Below are 22180 nucleotides of genomic sequence, written 5' to 3'. Positions count from 1 at the left end.
AGGGAGCTAGGAGAGGGGTGTCTAGGGGCTGTGTGAGGGCAGGGGATAGCCTGCCCTAGGGGCTGTGTGCCATGAGGGCTCCCCCACGGTCCCCGTTCCCGGAGGGCCCTGCCAGCCTCAGAGCAGGATCCCCCCACCTGGATGGCTTTTATTGGCTGCTTCTGCGAGAGCAAAGGGGGCTGGGAGCTGAGCAGCAGCTTCAACCCTGAGCACCAGCAGCAGCGGGAGACAAGGGAATGCTGTGGCTGCCTGCTCCATGGCATCAGCCAGAGCAGCAGCTGCCCAGCTCTAGCTTCCCACCTCTGACCTGGCCAGGGGGCAAGGAGAGAAGGACATGGGGGGGGTGGAGCTGCCTCTGGGACTGACCTGCTCTTGTGCTGCAGTTTGGGGGGAGGCAACACCCTCCATGCCCCCCAACTCTGCCCATGGGCTCAGGGCTTCTGCCCCACAGGGGACATCAGGGCTCTGAGGTTCAGCTCCACTGGTCCCGGCTTCAGCCCTTCAAGGGGCACCGAGGATCGGGGCTTCAGCCCCCCCGGGGGGGCACCACGGATAGGGGCTTCAGCCCTCTGGGGGCCGCCAGGGATTGAGGCTTCAGCTCCGGCTCCTGACATCAGCCCCACGGAGGGCGCTGGGGCTTGGGCTCTGGGTTTCGGCCACAGGGCCCCACAGACCCCTTGAAAGGGCTCGTGGACCCCCAGGAGGTCGCAGATCCCCAGTTGAGAACTGCTGACTTAGAGCATGGGACACTAACTTTGAGTAGGAGTAGAGAGGTTATTTTACCTCTCTATTTGGCACAGTGTTCAGTTCTGGTGCCAACAATTACAGAAGGATGTTAATAAATTGGAGAGGGTTCAGAGAAGAGCCATGAGAATGATTAAATGATTAGAAAACATGCCTTATAGTGATAGACTCATAGAGCAAAATGTAGTTTGACAAAGAGAAGGGTAAGGGATGACTTGATCACAGTCTAAGTATATAAAGGGGAACAAATCTTTAATAATGAGCTCTTCAATCCAACAGAGAAAGGTATAACATGTTCCAATGGCTGGAAGTTGAAGCTGGACAAATTCAGACTGGAAATAAGGTATAAAATTTTGACAGTGAGGGTAATTAACCATTTGAACAATTACCAAGGGTTGAAGTGGATTCTTCATTACTGGCGATTTTAAAATCAAGATTGGATGTTTTTTGTAAGAAATACGCTCTAGGAATTATTTTGGGGGCGTTCTATGGCCAGTATTATACAGGAGGTCAGACTAGATGGTCACAATGGTCCCTTCTGGCCTTGGAATGTATGAATCTCTGTTTAGGAGCCCAAAAGAGGAAACTCGCCCTATATTTAATTAATTTTTCCTTTCCTATAGTTAGTAGGATAGCATGATTAAGGATTCCAGATAAAGGAAGCAGTAGAGATTTTGCTGTTTAAATTGAAAATTTCAACATTCCTAGTTAGACTTTGTTTTCATAATAATATGGTGATTTTTTCCATGTCTGTTAAATCTCTTGGCCCCTGTAGCAAGTTCAAAATGTTGTTTTGTTCTCAGAGTGCTTGACCTTATTAGCCTGAGTCCAATCATAACAGCTGTTACTTGTCACCATCTACTGAGCATTATCCACAATTACAGAATTCAGGGGAGATTTAAGATTTGACGCTACTATAGGAACTGTCTGGGGGCAGCTAATTGAGGGATTTTAACTGACAGGTAATCTTTCACTAACCTTAACCATGTTGCAAACTGTCAAACTTTGTCATTCACCTCTAGAGGAGCTATTCCTCCTTAGTTGTTAGTTTGGAGTTCATGTCAATTGTCACAATTTGCAGAGGTGCTGTAGAAAATAGTTACTTGGTTGAAAACAATGAAGAAACAGACTGCTGTTAATATCACTACCAACTGCTATGAGAGAGTTACAGAAACGGACTATATGGCACTAGAATTTAGTGAATAAAAAGAACTAGGGCTGTCAATTAATCGCAATTAACTCCCTCATGCGATTAATTCAAAAAATTAACCGTGATTGAAATAATTAATCACGATTAATCACAGTTTTAATCATACTGTTAAACAATAGAATACCAATTGAAATGTATTAAATATTTTTGGATGTTTTTCTACATTTTCAAATATATTTATTTCAGTTATAACACAGAATACAAAATATACAGTGCTCACTTTATTTTTATTACAAATATTTGTACTGTAAAATGATAAACAAAAGAAATAGTATTTTTCAATTCACCTCCTGCAAGTACTGTAGTGCAATCTCTTTATTGTGAAAGTGCAACTTACAAATGTAGATTTTTTTTTTGTTACATAACTGCACTCAAAAACAAAATAATGTAAAACCTTAGAGCCTACAGGTCCATTCAGTCCTACTTCTTGTTCAGCCAATTGCTAAGACAAACAATTTTGTTTACATTTACATTTACCTGAATGGGGGTTCCAAAGAGGGTGGAGCTAGGCAGTTCTCAGTGGTGGCAGATGACAGAACAAGAAGCAATGGTCTCAAGTTGCAGTGGGGGAAGTCTAGGTTGGATATTAGGAAACACTATTTCACTAGGAGGGTGGTGAAGCGCTGGAATGGGTTACCTAGGGAGGTGGTGGAATCTCCATCCTTAGAGGTTTTTAAGGCCCGGCTTGACAGAGCTTTGGCTGGGATGATTTAGTTGGTTTTGGTCCTGTTTTGAACAGGGGATTGGACTAGATGACCTTCTGAGGTCTCTTCCAACCCTAATATTCTATGATTCTATGACATAGCTGCTTTAAAGTACTTCTGGGCTATCCAACTAGAATACATTATATACTGGCCCCAGGAGCCAATGGGTAGGACTTGGATGTGAATTGAACAATTTGTATCACAGTCTGTTACTTCAACAATCACTTTATTTGATTAGAGTGAATAGTTTTCTTGCTCACCAATTGACCATTCCATTATAGAAGGTGCATTGTGGTCTAGCACAAGATGAGAAAACATTTCCAAAAACAATATAAAGTTACATGGATACAGTCAATAAGAAGATACAGTTATTTTTGACAAGGAGTAACTTGATTCTATATTCCAAATGTTGGCAAGTGTGGGCCTAAAAAGTTATTGTGATATGCAAAAATGTACATATAGCAAGTTACCCATACCTATAACAAACAAGAATTACAGACAAGGTCTAGGTGCGTTATCTCTATTTCAGAAGTTACAATTTTAAGCACTTAAATACTAACAAAGATCTATGGAAAATGCATCCTGTTGAAAAGTAGATAGTAAGACCCACTAGGAGCAAAAGAGATATCAGCAGCCTGTAAAATATAAATGAACCCCATACAAGAGAACTTTGTAAGCACCATCACCCTTCTAAATAAAGATATTAAAACAGAAAGTAGCCAAAAGCAGTGTTCTGAAGTTATAAGACATATCTACTATGTTTCCAGAAATAAATTATACAAACGCAGATCTTTCTAATCCATAGCTGCATTATTTTTCAATGATTATTTGACAAAATATGTAAAAAAGAACAAAGCATTTACAATTAAACGTAATCACATAGCAAAGGATCCGTTAGAAATTGTTGTGCCTAAAAGGCCACAATTGTGTAGTCTTGGCATTACGAACATTTTAAAAACTTCATTATTGATAACACTGGCTAAGAAAGCAATCCTGAGAGCATGAATGAACCCAGCGGGACCATAACAAGCTGTACAACTGATCAGAGTAAACTTCATAATGGAGCAAGCTTCAGCAAGAGCAACCCAGAACTTGGACCAAGAAATAGGAAATAATCAATTATTTAAAAACAAAATTACATCGACCTAATCTTACCATACAGCTTGGTATCCCTCTGATACTGTAGAATACTCTATCCAGTTCTGGTGTCCACACTTCCAAAAAGGATGCTACAAATTTGGAAAGACTTCAGAAAAGAGCTACAAGAATGATTTGAGGTCTGAAAAGTCTCCCTAACTCTGAGAGATTTAAGAAGCTCAATCTGTTTAGCTTTAACAAAGAGGAGGTTAAAGCATGACTTGATCACAGAGTGTAAGTACCTACATTTCTGATAACACTTTAATCTAGTGGGCAAAGGCACAACAAGATCAAATGGCTGGAAGTTGAATTGAGACATGTTCAGACTGTAAATAAAGTACAGTTTTTAACCAAGAGGATCACTGGAACAATTTACCAAGGGATGTGGTGAATTATGCATCACTTGAAGTCTAACTCAAGTTTGGATGTTTTTCTGAAACTATATGCTTTAGCTCAACCAGATGTTATGGACTTGATGCAGGAATTACTGGGGGATATTCTATGGCCTGTGTTTTGGAGGCGGTCAAACTAGATAATCGCAATCATCCCCCTATGGCTGTGGTTTTCAATCTGTGGTTTGTGGACCCCGTAAGATTTCCAAAGGGGTCTGCACCGCCATTCAAAATTTTGTAGGGGTCTGCAAATGAAAAGAAAAAAAAAGATTGAAAGCCACTACTCTATGGCCTGAACTTTGATGAACCCAGGAATTATTATATAAGTATAGTATCACCCTCACTTAGATTTACATTTGTTATTGAAAAAAGCATATATATATATATTCTTGTTATATTATTAAAAAGAGGTGTTTTAAAAAATTGTATCACCCTACACAGCATGCATTTTGTATGTGTAGCACTTAGCACAATGGGGTCCTGGTCCATGACTGAGACTGCTAGTTACTTCAGTAATACAAATAATAATAATACACACATTTTACAGGGGAAACCATTTTAGAAATGTTGGAAAGACTTCAAAAACATTTTTGGTGACTGTTTTTTGCATTCTTCCACCTATGAAGCCAAAGTCCAGTTGTACAGGACTCTGATAGTGACCTAAAATAGCCTTTCTTTATATGAAAATATTGTGACTATAAAGCTGGATATCTTATGAACTTTCAAAGCTAGAAACAAGTGCTTTAATTACTGGCCAACTGGAAATCTCTCTGTAGTAGGTTTTGCTCAAGGGACAGCAGGCCTAGTGGTCAAGCCATGAAACAGTCTCTCTGTGTCATGGGATAGATCTTCCAGGCAGTCCAGGAGACCTGTCAGCCAAGTCATAATTCATCACCCCAACCCGCAGCTGAGTAGGAGCAACGGGGAAGCGCCCCAGCTCACTCACGTAGTCCAGTTGTTACTCCTTGTCAGGGAGAAGTGGGGAGGGGTCAGGGCCGCACCTGAGTCTTACTCACAGTCTCAGTCCTTCCCCTGTCAATCACTCTGGCTGAGCAGCTATAGCCTGCCTTCTTGAAGCCAGTCTCTCCTTCCCTCCCACACCACCTGACTGCCAGAGCTCCCTTTTAAGCAAGTCCTCCGTAGGGAGCATGCCCAGCAGCTGCTCAGAGGTGGGGCATTCTTGGCCCAAAATTACTCCAGCATTCCTATAACCGTAGTTTGGGGTCTGTAAACCCCATTACACTCCCCCTTCTAATGGTATAAAGCTCCCATTGTTAGACTGGATGGGTCAAGAGATGATAGATTTTAAACTTGACATTGGAACAGGACTGAGTATTAACTGTCCTGGGTCTCAGACCCTTGGGGACAACCTTCTACGTTTGGTGTGAAAAAGGGAACCACAGGTCTCTGAGGGCCATGGGTCTATGATTTTGGAGCAAAAAGAAGCACCTACATTCTATCTCCACTTGTGACCATGCATTCCATAGGGCTTGATGGCCATAGAGTACTAGATAGCCACAGATTTACTAGCAAAATGTGTATTTTATAAATGCACACACTAAAACAAATTTCTAAATCAAAACAATCCACTGCATGCACTTCTCCCCGAGGGAGAGGCTGAGAGAACAAGTATGTGATGCTAGTCATATTACTTAATGCACTACTAGAAAGCACTCAAACACTACAGCCACGAATAGAGGAGAACCCATAAAACTTCTGGCCAGCCCTGAGTTTGTTTTTGTTTGTGTGTGTGCATGTGCATGTTTTTTCCCCCTCTAGCTTCAAGGTCAGGATAGGGAATAAAGAAAAGCAAAGACTTGGAGGCTACTTAGCTGTCCTACCCTAATATCTAATAATAGTTGACTGGGGCATTTATCACAGAAAACAGATTGGTAAAAATACTGATTTATAATTAGTTCCAAATCAGGTTAGTGATAAAAATATCAAGCTAATTGGCTTGCCAGGCAGTGCAGAGTGGGAGGCCCTACAGGATTTCTGGAGTCCTGGTTTTCTATGGCTCTGCTGCTTGACAGTGAGGAGCTAATTTATATGAAAAATGGCCTTCAGGAGTCTGATAAAGAGGACAGAGCAGTAGATACAAAGGAATCCTCAAGGAAGCAATTTGATTTGTATTATTAGTGACAGAGAATCATTCCCATGGCTAGAAAGAAGTGTGATTTATTTAAGGATGAATAAGTGTTTGTGTTTATAGATATCACTTCCATGACATGAGAAGCATCAGGAAGGAGTTCCCATAAAAAGATAATTTGTGGAGGCTTTGGTCCTCTACTTACACAATTGCCATGAAAGCTGATGTAGAACAAAAAAAATTAGAATCTAGATCTCCTACACAATCTTGTTCAGAAACAGATGTGGATACAAATGAGTGATTGGTTAAATGTTTTGACTTTTAACATCAACAGCTTTAAAAATGCCAGAGTTGCTTTTCATAATTTAATTTTTTAAAATGTTTCAGCTATTTTTGTTACATTGTTGCTGTTGAATTTGGAAAAGTGGACATGAATACATCTTATAAAGGTATGTATCATCAAAAAACAAACACTCATCAATTCTAATTCTAGTGCTGTCATTCATTTGTTATCTGTCTTTAGGAAGTCACTTAAGTCAAAATCTTTAAAAATATTGAGCATTTATGGTGCCTATATATAAAGTGAAACTCTAGCCTCTATATTTCTAAAACTGGGCACACAAATTAATGAATGCTTTTGAGAATTATGGCCTTAACTTTTTTGTTCCTCAGTTTTTCAATCTATAAAATGTACCTACCCTCTGAGGCTATTGTCAGGATTAGTTAAATTAAATGGCAATGGTGGTATATATAGAGATGTAATTTACATATCAGTGAGCATCTATAGGAGTCTAAATTACTGTAATTTATATGGTGGTGGTTACAAGAAAATGTAAAATATACTAGTTTAGACTAGGGCTGTTGATTAATCACAGTTAACTCATGCGATTAACCGAAAAAAAATAATTGTGATTAATTGCAATTTTAATTGCATAGAATACAACTGAAGTTTATTAACTATCTTTGGATGTTTTTCTACATTATCAAATTTAAATTAAATTACTTAAATTACAAGACAAAATACAAAGTGTACAGTGCTCACTTTATATTATTTTTATTACAAATATTTTCACTATAAAAAAGATAAACAGAAATAGTATTTTTCAATTCACCTCATACAAGTACTATAATGCAATCTCTTTATTCTGAAAGTGCAACTTACAAATGTAGATTTTTTTTCTTACATAACTGCTCTCAAAAAATAAAACAATGTAAAACTTTAAAACCTACGATTCCACTCAGTCCTACTTCTTATTCAGCCAATCGCTAAGACAAACAAGTTTGTTTACATTTACGGGAGATAATGCTGCCGGCTTCTTATTTACAATGTCACCTGAAAGTGAGAACAGTTTTCACATGGCATTTTTGTAGCTGGCATTGCAAGGTATTTATGTGCCAGATATGCTAAACATTCATATGCCCCTTCATGCTTCGGCCACCATTCCAGAGGACATGCTTCCATGCTGATGATGCTCCTTAAAAAAATAATGCGTTAATTACATTTTGACTGAACTCTGTGAGGGGAGAATAGTATGTCTCCTGCTCTTTTTTACCCGCATTCTGCCATGTATTTCATATTATAGCAATCTCGGATGATAACCCAGCACATGTTCATTTTAAGAACACTTTCACTGCAGATCTGACAAAATGCAAAGAAAGTACCAATGTGAGATTTCTAAGGATAGATACAGCACTCGACCCAAGGTTTAAGAATCTGAAGTGTCTTCCAAAATCTGAGAGGGATGACGTGTGAAGCATGCTTTCAGAAATCTTAAAAGAGCAACACTCCGATGTGGAAACTACAGAACCTGAACCATCAAAAAAGAAAATCAACCGTCTGCTGGTGGCATCTGACTCAGATGATGAAAGTGAATATGCGTCGGTCTGCACTGCTTTCGATCATTATCGAGCAGAACCCATAATTAGCATGGATGCATGTCCTCTGGAATGATGGTTGAAGATGAAAGGACATATGAATCTTTAGCACATCTGGCACGTGAATATCTTGCAACGCCAGCTACAACAGTACCATGTGAATGTCTGTTCTCATTTCCATTATCTCCTGCAAATTTAAACAAACTTGTTTGTCTGAGTGACTGGCTGAACAAGAAGTAGGACTGAATGGACTTGTAGGCTTTAAAGTTTTACATTGTTTTATTTTTGAATGCAGTTATTTTTTTTTTGGTACATAATTCTACATTTACAAGTTAAATTTTCATGATAAAAAGATTGCATCACAGTATGAGGTGAATTGAAAAATATTATTTATTTTGTTTTTATAGTGCAAATATTTGTAATCAAAAATAAATATAAAGTGAGCACTGTACACTTTGTATTCTGTGTTGTAATTGAAATCAATATATTTGAAAATATAGAAAACATCCAAAAATATTTAAATGGTATTCTATTATTAACAATGCGATTAATCGTGATTAATTTTTTTAATCACGCACTTAATCGTGATTAATTTTTTAATCACTTGACAGCCCTAGTTTAGACTCATCTCTGAATTTGGCCTTATTCCAAACATGTTTGGAGATGAAAAGAGATAGTAAAGATATGGGGAGATTTGCAAAGGTTCTAATGGAATTTAGTTGCCCAAATGCAACTGAAAATCAATGGGAGTTGGGTGCTTACTGCGGCTGCCCTTGTTGCCTGCTCCCGTATATATTAAAAAAAATTAAATGGCTCATTATGCCCACTAAGCTAAAATGTTTTGAAACTGTATTCAGCATGGCATATTTGATAAATAATCTGTAGTAGATATTAATAATATTTATTACAGTTGTTGAGGTATTTAAAAAATAATTAATGGACAGTTATAGGAGACATCCAGACAAAAAAGAGGGAATCTGCCCCCCATCATATTCTTCTTTGGCCAGAGCAGCACTGAATGCAGCAAGTCAGCTCCTTAGCTTCTGTAAATCAGTATAGCTCCATTGAAGTCAATACCATCTGAGAATCTGGCCCAGTATGTTCTGTATATAAATTGTCTTCTATCTTCAAAGATATCGTTCATCTGTGTTTCCTTTAATACAAGCTTTAGAGTCTTGTTGCAATGAATCTGAAACTGAATCAGCTCATTAGTTCTAAGATTTTTTTTAATCAAAGAACATTACAAAAATCAGAGGGAAAACATCTGAATTGCAATCACAGTATGAAATTTCAGTTACTCAATGGAGTCTTCATACAGGATAATGATTTGCTTCATTGCAAAGTTGAAATTATTGAAAATAGGATCAAGTCATGTAACATTAGAATTTTAGAAAGCTATGTAAATTGATTTGTACAACAGTCTCTTCATTATTGGAAACCACACATGAACAAAAGAAAAGGATCAATTTTTAACAAATAGGCAAAGCTTTTAGAATGCCCAGTAAGCCTCTTCCACCAGTTATTTCTGACTTCTCCTTACAGTGTAGCTCACTTTTATTACATTTCTTTCTGTATTATTTAAGAAAAGAGCTATGACTACAAGTTTGGTTGTCTAGAGCAACTTAGGTACAGTGGAGAATATTGCTGAATTTAAGATAAGAATTTGCTTCTGTAGCTATACCTAAACTGGCACTATAACTTGTTAAAATGTGATTGTGCTTTGATTGAAAGCAATTAACATTTTATGGATTACAGTGATGTCAAATCTCTTTTCATTTATGCATATAAGAAGGAAGACATGAGGATGGGAGCACTTTAGAGCCTGGTTCAATGCCCAGGGGACACAGCTACAACAACACTGGAAACATGGGAGTCAGGTCTGTTGACGTTAATGAGAATGGGATTAGGCCAATAATACATCAGAATAAGATCTAATTACGTTCTATTGTAACTGAATTCAAATATTAAATATTAACTATTTTGGATAATTCTATTTATAAAAAAGGAATTTATATCCCAACAAGTAATACTGTTTTTGTTTTAATGCCTTTGTCTAATGAATGCCTAGTTATTGTTTGTGTTCACTGTATCATGTCAAATTTTGTACTTGCTTTTCAAATTGCTTAAACTAGTTATTGAAATTCCATGCTGTCAAATGGGTGGGGCAGCTGGGCCACGTAATCCAGCATCTGTGCCATCTCCCTCATACAACCAATTAAACTTTAGCTGTAGAGTAAGGGTGGTGATTGGTTGCATTACTTCTGATGTCACAGTGGACTAGGACCCTTGCTGTATAGATACATAGATATAGTATAGATACATGCCTTTCTGTCAGCCAGCTGTAAGAACTTAAAAACTAGATGGTAACTATAGGATTAGATAGGTATAAAATGGTTAAATTACCTTAGCTGCAAAAAAAAGATATGGCTTGGTTTGCAGTTAGCAGTTGTGGAGAGGTCTTGAAAGATGGTAGGCTTGATTAGAAATAGTGGACTTGGAATGTGGCTGTGACAGGCTGTACCCCTATGTTCACCTCTTTTATAAGACTATGTACAAAGCAGACTGTGTAAAGTGTTATTTGAAAACTCAAGATTTGCTGATCATTATTGTCCTGGTGAAGTATGTGTGACAACATTGTGTAAAGATAGAAGATTCCACTGTATGATTTTTCCAAGACATGTTTCAACATGTTCTGGAGGGCAGTCACAAACAAGTTCCCCAGAGACAAAAAGCTACCAATCCCTCTGCCAGCTGTCAACATGCTCAGGGTGGTGGCCAAAAAAAAAAACCCAAAAAAACAAATCTACATAGTGACAAAGAAGCAGCTTAAGGTTCCTGGCCACACAGATTTTCTGTCTCCTGATCAGCTGGAGATATTCTTGTGCAAGAGAAAGGGCTATAAAGAGGAGAGGGCAGATACCCCCAAATCATCTCTCATTTGCTCTCTACCCACAGCATCATCAATACCTGGAGAACAAAGGAAGCAGCATTGGACTAGGGGAGAGAGCCTGACTGAAAGGGGTTCAACCAGTAAGCCTCCTGGAACATGTGGTGGGGGAGACCTTTGCTTTATATTAATTTAACTTCTTAAGTTAGATGTTAGTTGCGTTTTGCCGTTTATTTCCTTGTAACAAATTCTGACTTATATGCCTCATTACTTGTAGTCACTTAAAGTTTATCTTCCTGTAGTTAATAACATGTGTTTTGTTGTTTGATCTAAACCAGTGTGTTTGGATTGAAGTGTTTGGGAAACTCCATTTGAGATAACAAGTTTTATGCATATCATTTTCTGTTAATAAATGACAGACTTTATATGAGCTTGTGTTGTCCAAGAGGGTGCTGGACAGTACAAGGTGCACATTTCTGGGGGGAAATCTGGAACTTGGGAGTTTGCTGGTGTTGCTCTAAAGTGTAATACTGAGTGGGTCATGATAGCAGTCATACAGTATAGCTGGCAATGAGTTACATAATGGAGGCTGTATGAGAGCAGACCAGGAGTGGTTGGTCTCACAGCAAAGCAGTGTACAAGGCACCCCAGGTTGGGAAATTGAGCGGGGAGTGTTATCCAGCAATCCAGATTGTACCCTGGGTAATTTCACAGTGGCTTAAGTGGAAAAACTGAATTTGAAAGGTAACTGATAAGATAGGAGGAAAAGTGCTTGAGAAAAAAGGTCCCACTCATCAGAAATAATTCTAACTACTTTGAACAATAAAGGATTGTGCATGTTGAACCTGTAGTAATCCCAAACTAGCCAAAACCTGTTTTTTAGCTAAAATAGTAAGACTCAGCAAAGCATCACTTGTTTGTTGCGCTGTGTAAAAGAACCAGACTTGCAATGGGTATTTATCAGATCCTACCTGATTATGCTTGAGCAAGTCAGGATGAGAGAGTTATCCCCAGTACTGATCCTTTCCTGAGTATTCTGATCAAATGCTTAGGAATGTTTGTTACTGTATGGATGTAGCAATTGCTTATTATTTAGACATGCTTGGAGCAATTGTATAAATACCATTTAGCCTTTACAATGAATAAAGGAATTTATGGTTGAATTGGGATCATAGTGGTATTGGAATAAACAATGGTATCAATAAACTTCCAACAGTAACAGACTGCAAAACCCAGTTATGATTCAACCTGATGATATTCTGAACCAAAAGAACTATCCACCATGCTTGTAGCTGTTTCCATCGCTTCCCACTCAGTCAGACATTCTAGGCTTCAGAGTAACACCCAGAATAACAATCCTGGAATATTATATAGATTGCAACTTCTGCTTTTATTAAATATTTTTTTCTAGTTTGTGTTACCAGTTTTCAAGTATACAATTATTGATGTTTAAAAACAAAAGTGTAAATAAAATGTTAAAAATACATAAATAGAACAAGGTAACAACACTTGATTTATATAGTGCCTTTTATAAGAGAAGCTTAAAGTCCTTTCCTATATTAAATGAAAAAAACAAAATTATAGAATTAAAAATTTATTATAAACCAAAGTGCAACTGTACAATGAGAAATTCTGGATGTGTAATAGGCTGACAGTAAGGAAGAATGGAAGACTTCCCTGTGGAAATAATTTCATAGAAGAAACATATGGATGCTACATAAGCAGAAAATTCAGAAGCCTTTATTAGTAGACTTTTGCAAAATACAATATTAGAGTCAAAGTGTTGCAGAGGAACAGGGGAACTCAGTGCATACAGTGATTCATTGCCTGCAGCCATCTCATCTCGGGCTGTGATTTTATAAGACAAGCAGGGTCAAGGCCTGACCGATACTTGTGTGAGAGATCTTCAAGTAAAGCACAACTGCTACAGGATGTGGTATTGATGGTTCAATGGAGAAGAGCACTTTCTCTTTTTAGGCCATATCAATACTTAAAAGCAGGGTGGATAAAAATCAATGATTTTTTTTTTTAATTTAAAAATTGGACTTTTATTTAAATTGGATTTTTTTGATAAAATGCTTTTTGAGGAAAAAAACCTATCTAAAGACAGTTTTAATTAAGATACATTATAGCTCAAAGATATCTCATCATGGAATAGGGATTATAAATTCTAATTCTATAGTATGAGACAATATATTCATGTAATGTTTAAGAAAAGTTTTGTAAATGAGTTCCAATAGTTCATGGATTAGGGACCCAATTTTATGGGGCTCCAGGGGCTTCTGTATAGATTATTTAGGTTAATCTTTCTATCTACCCAATGGGACTCAGTGCTCAGTCTAGAAGATACCATCAGAGATGCTTAGTTTTGCAGTCCTCAAACTGTGGATTTGTGTCTCCAGAGATAACATGCTTAACAGCAAAAATGTGTTTAAATAAATTATATAGAGGTGCAAAATAACAGACCTCAACCCTATTGTCCCTCTGCAAATTGTGTACACAGAGTCAATCCCTTACCTCTCTTTAAAAGTGCAAAGTTTCAAAAAGTTCAGTGAATAGAAGATTGTTGCAGGCGTAATAGATCTGGACAAGGAGAAGAAGTCTGGAGATAAATGTGAGAAGGGAGGGATAGGCAGTAGAAACAAAAGTGAAACTGTTTGAGCAGCACGTACCAGAAGTCTTGAGGTCTTTCTGAGTGTAGCCTTCATTGGTTTAAGATCTACCATACCATTCTCTCACTAGAAGGGAAAACCTATAATGGCAGCAGGCCATAAAAGAGACCCAGTTGGGGAATATTTTAATGAAGTTCCTCTACCTGTGGGTAAGACAGGCATGCATGCAAAATGCCAACAGTGCAACAAAGAAATGCAAGACCTGGTCGCCCGAATGAAACAACATCATGAGAAGTGTTCCTTCTCAGGAGGAAGATGATGAAAGGAACATGTCTGAACATGCAGGATCTTCAGGTTGGTAAACTTTTTTAATTTCAGACTTCTTTCTTAAGGACTGCCTGTCTTCTTTCTGGACTATTCTTGAATTCTCACGTTTGAGCAAAAAATATAGTTGTTGTTCTATGGTACTATCCTTTTAGATGCAGTTGTGATAAAAAATAAATAGCTGAAATAGGCAGATCTTCCCTTTACAATTTCACCTTTAAAATAGTACTGAGTGTCAGTCAATGCAATGAGTAATACTAAATGATCAGTATGGTAATAATAAATAACTGCATTGACTTACTTTGTTTAGGAGAATGCATCCTCAACATACAGGATTCTGAAGACTATCCACCTTCCAGATCACCATCATTTTCTATAGTTTCAGAGTTATCTGCCAATGATAGTGTTTCAGTCATATCGTGTATGTGTCATAGCCACAGTATATCACCTGTAGCAAAAAGAAAAAAAAAAAGCTCCATCATCCAGAAAAAAACAATCGATAAGTTTGTGATAAGTACCAGCAGATTACAAAAAGAGGTAATTGATGAAAAAATTACCCGGTTTGTTTATGCAACAAACTCTCCTTTTTGTATGATTGAGAATGCACACTTCATTAACGTGGTTCAGTCATTAAGACCAGGATACAGTCCACCCAACAGAGCAGATGTCACAGGCAAATTGCTGGATAAAGTGTATGAAAGAAATTGAGCAGTGTGCAAAATGTCTAGAGGGTGAAATTGTTAACCTGAGACTTGATGGGTGGAGCAGTGTTCACAATGATCCTGTTGTATGTGCTTGTGTGACAACAGAAGAAGGGTAAGAACCTCACTTCTTCAGATGCAGGTGAGGTTCTTACCCATGAAAGCTTATGCTCCCAATACTTCTGTTAGTCTTAAAGGTGCCACAGGACCCTCTGTTGCATTTTACAGATTCAGACTAACACGGCTATCCCTCTGATACTTAACAGAAGAAGGGAATGTCTTTCTTACAGAAACAATTGATACATCAGGAAATGCACACACAGCAAAATACTTACAAGAAGTAGCGGTAAAAGCTATAACAAACTGAGGAAAAAAATTTGAATGTCTAGTGCGTAGCTTGGTCACAGACAATGCTGAAAATGTATCCAAGATGAGAAGAAATTATTCAAAATAGAGTGAAGAGAGTCCCAAGCTAATAACATACGGTTGCAGTGCTCATTTGATGCACCTCTTAGCCAAAGACTTCAAATAAATAAATAAAGGCTAATGTTGAAATTGCAAAATACTTCCGTAACAACCACTTTGCAGCAGCTGCTCTGATAAAAGTGGGAGGAACCAAGCTAACTCTCCCACAAGATGTGCGATGGAACTCAGTAGTGGACTGTTTTGAGCACTATATCAAGAACTGCCCTAGTCTGATGACAGTTCGTGAACAAAAACGTGAAAAAATAGATGGCACTGTCACAGCCAAAGTTCTCAACATTGGGCTTAAGAGAAATGTTGAACACATGCTGAGTACCCTGAAGCCTATTTCTATAGCCTTGAACAAAATGCAGGGAAAATAACTGTTTTGCTGCTGACGCTGTTGAAATTTGGAAGGAGCTGAGTGAAATCTTAAAAAGAGAACTATGCAATGACAGAATTAAATTACAAGCATTAAAAAAAGGATGGGACAAGCACTATCCCCAGCTCATTTTCTTGCAAATATTCTCAATACTCAGTAACAGAGTCAAACCTTAACTACTGAAGAAGAGGAGTTGGCTATGACATAGTCATCCAGAAAACATCCCTCCATAATGCCAACTATAATAAAGTTCAGAGGTAAGGGTGAACCATTCAAGAAATATATGTTTGCTGATGATGTTTTAAAGAAAGTCACATTAGTGAACTGGTGGAAGTCACTTAAACACTTGGATTCAGAGACTGTTGAAATGATAATCTCACTTTTAACAGCAGTAGCTTCTTCTGCCGGTGTAGAAAGAATATTTTCTTCCTTTGGACTAATTAATTCCAAATTGAGAAATCATTTGGGACCTGAAAAAGCAGGAAAGCTTGTTTTTCTTTTCCAGATTAGAACAAACAGGAAGATGAAGATGAAGATGGCTGAGTTAGCGGCAGAAGCCAATATTTTAAGTTTCTCATGTTGACCTGGCTGACATAGTGGATTTAATTTTTGATTTTTGTTTTTTTTAAATATTTAACTATTTTAGTTAAAAACAATTTTAACAAAAACATACCTGATTTTAAAAAACTTGAATGTTTTACTAAATTCAAAAAATTATATGCTTGTTTTGTTAAAATATTATGTTTGCTGTTGAAAAAAATAATCCAGAATACATAACCGTTGTTGTTTTAGTTAAATAACACAATTTAATTGTCTGTCTGGTGATGTTCTCCTCCTAATACAGCATGGCAAGAAAATCCTCCAAATATTAATGATTAACCTGTTGAATTGGAGATAGTTCACCTCCCAATGACTTCACAAATATCTGCTTCAATTACCTTTGGTAAATGAAATAACCAAACAATTATTCATTTTCTGATATAGCTGTAAAACTAATCTGAAAAGTTTTCAAAATAAATCACTTAAAAAATGTATAGTGTGTACCTTCTAAAAATGAAACCTACATCTATCTCTGAGTTGTGACGAATATGTATTAAGGTTGTAACAACCAACAAGAATGCACTTTTATGTAGAAATCCATGATTAAATCGAGTCTTCCTGACTAGTGATTTAAATCAAATCCACCCTGCTTAAACGTGGTGCTGCTTTAACGGTGCCAGCATAGTTAAAGAGGCAACGTCTCTCTCCTCCCACCCTGCCCCCAGATATATGGTGTTATACCAGTATAAAAAGGTGCTTAGAGCAGTATAGCTTATTCCAGTTTGGTGAAACAAAACTATACCAGTATAAGGCACCTTTATACTGCTGTAAATGTCTACACTAGGTCTTTTGCCAGCATAACTATGTTAATAAAAACAAAACAAAAATACACCACTTAAAGTTATGCTGGTAAAAAGTGGAGACCAGGCCTCAGTCAAATATTAAACAATGCCTCAGTGTCCTGTCAGGGGCATTGTTTTGCTGAAGAGCTCTTGCTCTAAGAAGGGCCCAACAGTGATCTAAAAACCTCCTTTCCTGGAATGCCCCAGCTTTGGATAATTAAGTATATTGAAACTAGTGATTTGTCCTGCTTTTAATATAATTTGATGGCTAGCTAACTTTTTGATTGACATTTCCTCCATAGTTAAAATAAATTTGGAGAATAGCTGCCTTGGTCTTCACAGACAAGGTCAGCTCCAGACTGCTGCACTGGGCAACACAATATGGGGAGGAGGTGAGCAGCCCTCAGTAGTGAAAGAACTGGTTAAGGACTATTTAGAAAAGCTGGACGTGCACAAGTCCATGGGACCAGATCTAATGCATCCAAAGGTGCTGAGGGAGTTGGCTGATCTGATTGCAGAGCCATTGGTCATTATCTTTGAAAATTCGTGGCGATCGGGGAAGGTCCAAGACGATTGGAAAGAGGCAAATATAGTGCCCATTTTTAAAAAAGGGAAGAAAGAGAACCCAGGAAACTACAAACCGGTCAGTCTACTTCAGTCCCCGGCAAAATCATGGAGCAGGTCCTCAAGGAAACTATTTTGAAGCACTTGGAGGTGAGGAAGGTGATCAGGAACAGTCAACATGGATTCACCAAGGGCAAGTTATGCCTGACCAACCTGATTGCCTTCTATGATGAGATAACTGGCTCTGTGGATATGGGGAAAGCGGTGAATGTGATATATCTTGACTTTAGCAAAGCTTTTGATACTGTCTCCCACAGTATTCTTGCCAGCAAGTTAAAAAAGTATTGATTGGATGAATGGACTATAAGGTGGATAGAAAGCTGGCTAGATTGTCGGGCTCAACGGGTAATGAACAATGGCTCGATGTCTAGTTGGCAGCCGGTATCAAACGGAGTGTCCCAGGGGTTGGTCCTGGGGCTGGTTTTGTTCAACATTTTTGTTAATGATCTGGATGATGGGATTAATTGCATCCTCAGCAAGTTTGCAGATGACACTAAACTGAGGGAAGAGATAGATACGCTGGAGGGTAGGGATAGGGTCCAGAGTAATCTACATAAATTGGAGGATTGGGCCAAAATAAACCTGATGAGGTTCAACAAGGACAAGTGCAGAGTCCTGCACTTAGGAAGAAAGAATCCCATGCACCGCTACTGGCTGGGGACCGACTGGCTAAGCACCAGTTCTTCTTCGAGTGCTTGCTCATATCGATTCCAATTAGGTGTGTGCGCGCTGCGTGCACGATCGTCGGATAAATTTTCTACACTAGCAACACCCGGTGGGTCGGCTGTGGAGCCCCCTGGAGTGGCGCCTTCATGGCGCCGGATATATACCCCAGCCGACCCAGCGCCCCCTCAGTTCCTTCTTACCGCCCCTAACGGTCATTGGAACTGTGGAGCGCGGCATAGCTGTTCTCCACTCTCCCTAGCTTATCCAGTTAATTCTTATAGATAATTGTAGTTATAGTTGTATGTTCTTTAGAATAGTTATTCCTGTTCATAGTTCATTGTTAAATAGTTGTAAATAGTTAGCGGGGGTTAAGGGGGTTGCTTCTCCCCCCTGTTCCCCCAGCGCCGCTTCAGTTCAAGGGGCCGCTCCTGGCACCACGTCTACAGGCGGTCGTCGTCGTCTCGGTCCAGATCTGGATCTCGGCACCGATGGCACCGATCTCGATCATGGTACCGCTCACCGGCACCGCGCGGGGACCGCTCGCTTGCGGACTGGCACCGATCGGCACCGTATCGTATGGAGCCCATTCAGACGCGTTCGGCACCGCCTTGGCCCTCGAGATCAGCGTCTCGCTCCTCCGACGGCGCTTCGCGATCAGCATATCCTCCTCAGGGTCAAGCTGCCGCTGACTTGGGTCACTGGCAGGAGGGGGCAGAGGACTCTGCACAGGACTCTACGCATTGGTCTTTCTGGACTCCGTGGGTGTATCACCAAGTGCAAGGGGCTCCACCATCAGCCTCTTGCTCGGCACGCTCCGAGCCCAGAGTCCCGGAGGCCACCATCTCCCGTCCTCCCCCAGGGGGCATGGAGGCTCCCGTGCCTACACCTCAGGCCCTAGACCCCAGGGCAGGAGACCCTCCGATTCAGGGACCCTTAGAGCCGGACCCCCCTTTGGACTCCTGCCCCTGGAGGCATCCTCCTCATCTTCCCCAGATGAGGCGGTGGTGGGCACATCAGCCTCGGGCCCGCCCCCAATAGATCTTCGTGCCCACCAGGACCTATTACGTAGGGTGGCACGTAATATGGACCTCCAGGCGGAGGAGATAGTAGAGGTGCAGGACCCGGTGGTGAGCATCCTGTAGGCTGATGCCCCATCCCGGGTGGCATTACCACTGATTCGGACGATTCAGGCTAATGCCACTACCATATGGCAAACCCCTGCCTCCATCCCACCCACAGCCAGAGGGGTAGAAAGAAAGTACTTCGTCCCATCCAAGGACTATGAGTACTTATATACACACCCTCCACCGTGTTCACTGGTCGTGTCCTCGCTGAACGCAAGAGAGCGTCATGGCCAGCAGGTGGCAGCGCCCAAATCAAAGGACGCTAAACGCTCCGCCGGGGGTTTGCAGCTCAGAGCCGCGAACCAACAGGCGCTCTTGAGCCGCTGCAGTTACAACTCATGGAACTCCATGGGTAAATTCAAAGAGTTGGTTCCCCAGGACTCAAGAGAGAAGTTCAGGGCCTTAGTGGAGGAAGGTAAGAAGGGGGCTAGGACCTCCTTGCAAGCCTCTTTGGACAAGGCGGACTCTGCCACCAGGACTCTAGCATCGGGTATAGCCATGCGACGCATCTCCTGGCTCCAGGTTTCGGGCTTGCCGCCAGAACTGCAGCAGACCCTGCAGGATTTGCCGTTTGAGGGTCAGGGACTGTTCTCGGATAAGACGGACTCTCGATTGCAGAGCCTCAAGGACTCGAGAACCATCATGCGCTCCCTGGGGATGCATGTCCCAGGGCCCCAGCACAGACCCTTTAGGCCCCAGCCGCAAAGGTTCTACCCTCCCCCGCCTCGTCCGAGACAGGACTTTCCCAGAAGGCGGGGTCGAGGTGGTAGACGAAGGTCGACCACCCCTCAACCCGGTCAGAACCAGGGCCTGCCTAGGCCACCTTCAGGTCCTAGACAAAACTTTTGAAGGTGCACTTGAGGACGGCGCCCCAGCCACTACCCAGGATCCATCTCCCTCCTTTCGGGATCGCCTCTCCCGTTTCCACCGTGCTTGGTCCCTTATAACCTCGGACCATTGGGTCCTTTGCATGGTGGAGAGGGGATACGCTCTCCAGTTCTCTTCGTTCCCCCCCTTCCACCCCGTCTCCCCATCCCTCTTCAGGGACCCTTCTCACAAGCATCTCCTTATACAGGAGGTTTTTGGCCTCCTCGCTATGGGGGCCATAGAGGAGGTGCCCCCAGAGTTAAGGGGCAGGGGGTTCTACTCCTGCTACTTCCTGATCCCCAAGTCAAAAGGGGGTCTGCGACCCATTTTAGACTTACGCGGACTCAACAAATTCATAGTAAAGTTGAAGTTCCGCATGGTCTCCTTGGGGTCCATCATCCCCTCCCTGGATCCTGGAGACTGGTTCGCTGCCCTCGACATGAAGGACGCATATTTTAATATAGCAATCTACCCCCCACACAGGCGCTTCCTTCAATTTGTAGTAAATGAGATGCACTACCAATTTGCCGTCCTTCCCTTCGGCTTGTCCGCGGCTCCGAGAGTGTTCACAAAATGTATGGTTGTCATGGCAGCATACCTCCATCGACAGAGGATACAGGTGTTCCCGTATCTAGACGACTGGCTGGTGCACGGCCATACCAGGGAGCAAGTTCAAGCTCACGTCCAGATAATACTGCAAACATTCCACGAGTTAGGCATTCTACTCAACAAGGAGAAGTCCACTCTGGAGCCAACCCAGAGAATAGAGTAATGTAGCACAAGTAGAGTAGGGGCATTAGGGGATAAGAGCTGAGGACACATTGTTCTAAGTCAGCCATAAAAATATTGGCATATTGTGGGGCCATGCAGGTACCCATAGCAGTGCCTCTGACTTGAAGGTATATATTGTTCCCATATGTGAAATAGTTGTGGGTGAGGACAAAGTCACAAAGTTCAGCCACCAAGTTTGCTGTGACATTATCGGGGATACTGTTCCTGACGGCTTGTAGTCCATCTTTGTGTGGAATGTTGGTGTAAAGGGCTTCTACATCCATAGTGACCAGGATGGTGTTTTCAGGAAGATCACCAGTGGATTGTAGTTTCCTCAGGAAGTCAGTGGTGTCTCGAAGATGGTTCACAGTCAAGCTGGAAGGGCATATCAACTGGGGTCCCACAGGGATCAGTTCTGGTCAATATCTTCATCAATGATTTAGATAATGGTATAGAGAGTACACTTATAAAGTTTGCAGGTGATACCAAGCTGGGAGGGGTTGCAAGTGCTTTGGAGAATAGGATTAAAATTCAAATGATTGGGACAAACTGGAGAAATGGTCTGAGGTAAACAGGATGAAATTCAATAAGGACAAATGCAAAGTACTCCACTTAGGAAGGAAAATCAGTTGCATGCACATAAAATAGGAAATGACTGCCTAGGAAGGAGTACTACAGAAAGGCAATTGGTGGACTCCATATACACTGAGGCAATCAATGATGCAGCAATTTCTTAAAATCAACCAGACTCCTTAAGTTGTATCCGCCAAATCATCACAATATTTTCTTTTTTAAAAGTTGAAGAAAATGTTAACTTACTCTACTAAAACACCATTTCCATTGGCTCCTAACTTTGGCACATGTCAAAGTCAAATCACATACTGATGCACCTCTCTGAAAAACAATTTCTGGGGTGGGATGCTATTATAATTACATTGACTCTCTTTAGTAATATGTTCTCTCTCATGCTGCTACAGCAAAAACAATACATTATGTATTTCTGCAGAAATTAAACTATGGTTATCTATATATTATGCAAATGCCTGAAGCATGCCAAAGGCATTTCATGAATATATAAGAATACATATAAAGCATATTTTTCAGTAAAATGACAGGTTTCAGAGTAGCAGCCGTGTTAGTCTGTATCCACAAAAAGAACAGGAGTACTTGTGGCACCTTAGAGACTAACAAATTTATTAGAGCATAAGCTTTCGTGGACTACAGCCC

At 40.5% G+C, this 22180-nt stretch overlaps 1 protein-coding gene across 2 annotated transcripts in view; it reads left to right on the top strand.

Annotated features, from left to right (window-relative positions):
* The window catches only part of LOC128840282 (uncharacterized), a 34947-nt gene extending 23484 nt beyond the window's left edge, over positions 1 to 11463 (top strand). For both annotated transcript variants that reach the window (XM_054034111.1, XM_054034112.1), the window contains 3 exons: positions 6664 to 6725; positions 9941 to 10028; positions 11107 to 11463. In XM_054034111.1, coding sequence (XP_053890086.1) covers positions 6664 to 6725; positions 9941 to 10028; positions 11107 to 11149 — 193 coding nt within the window. In that variant the 3' untranslated portion in view covers positions 11150 to 11463. The remainder of the gene's footprint in view (positions 1 to 6663; positions 6726 to 9940; positions 10029 to 11106) is intronic.
* Positions 11464 to 22180: the final 10717 nt, after the last annotated feature.

This window comes from Malaclemys terrapin, chromosome 7 (assembly GCF_027887155.1).
Source record: "Malaclemys terrapin pileata isolate rMalTer1 chromosome 7, rMalTer1.hap1, whole genome shotgun sequence".
Lineage (NCBI taxonomy): Eukaryota > Metazoa > Chordata > Testudines > Emydidae > Malaclemys > Malaclemys terrapin.
The sequence above is the reverse complement of the archived record's forward strand: the minus strand, read 5'-3'. Positions and strand labels throughout refer to the sequence as shown.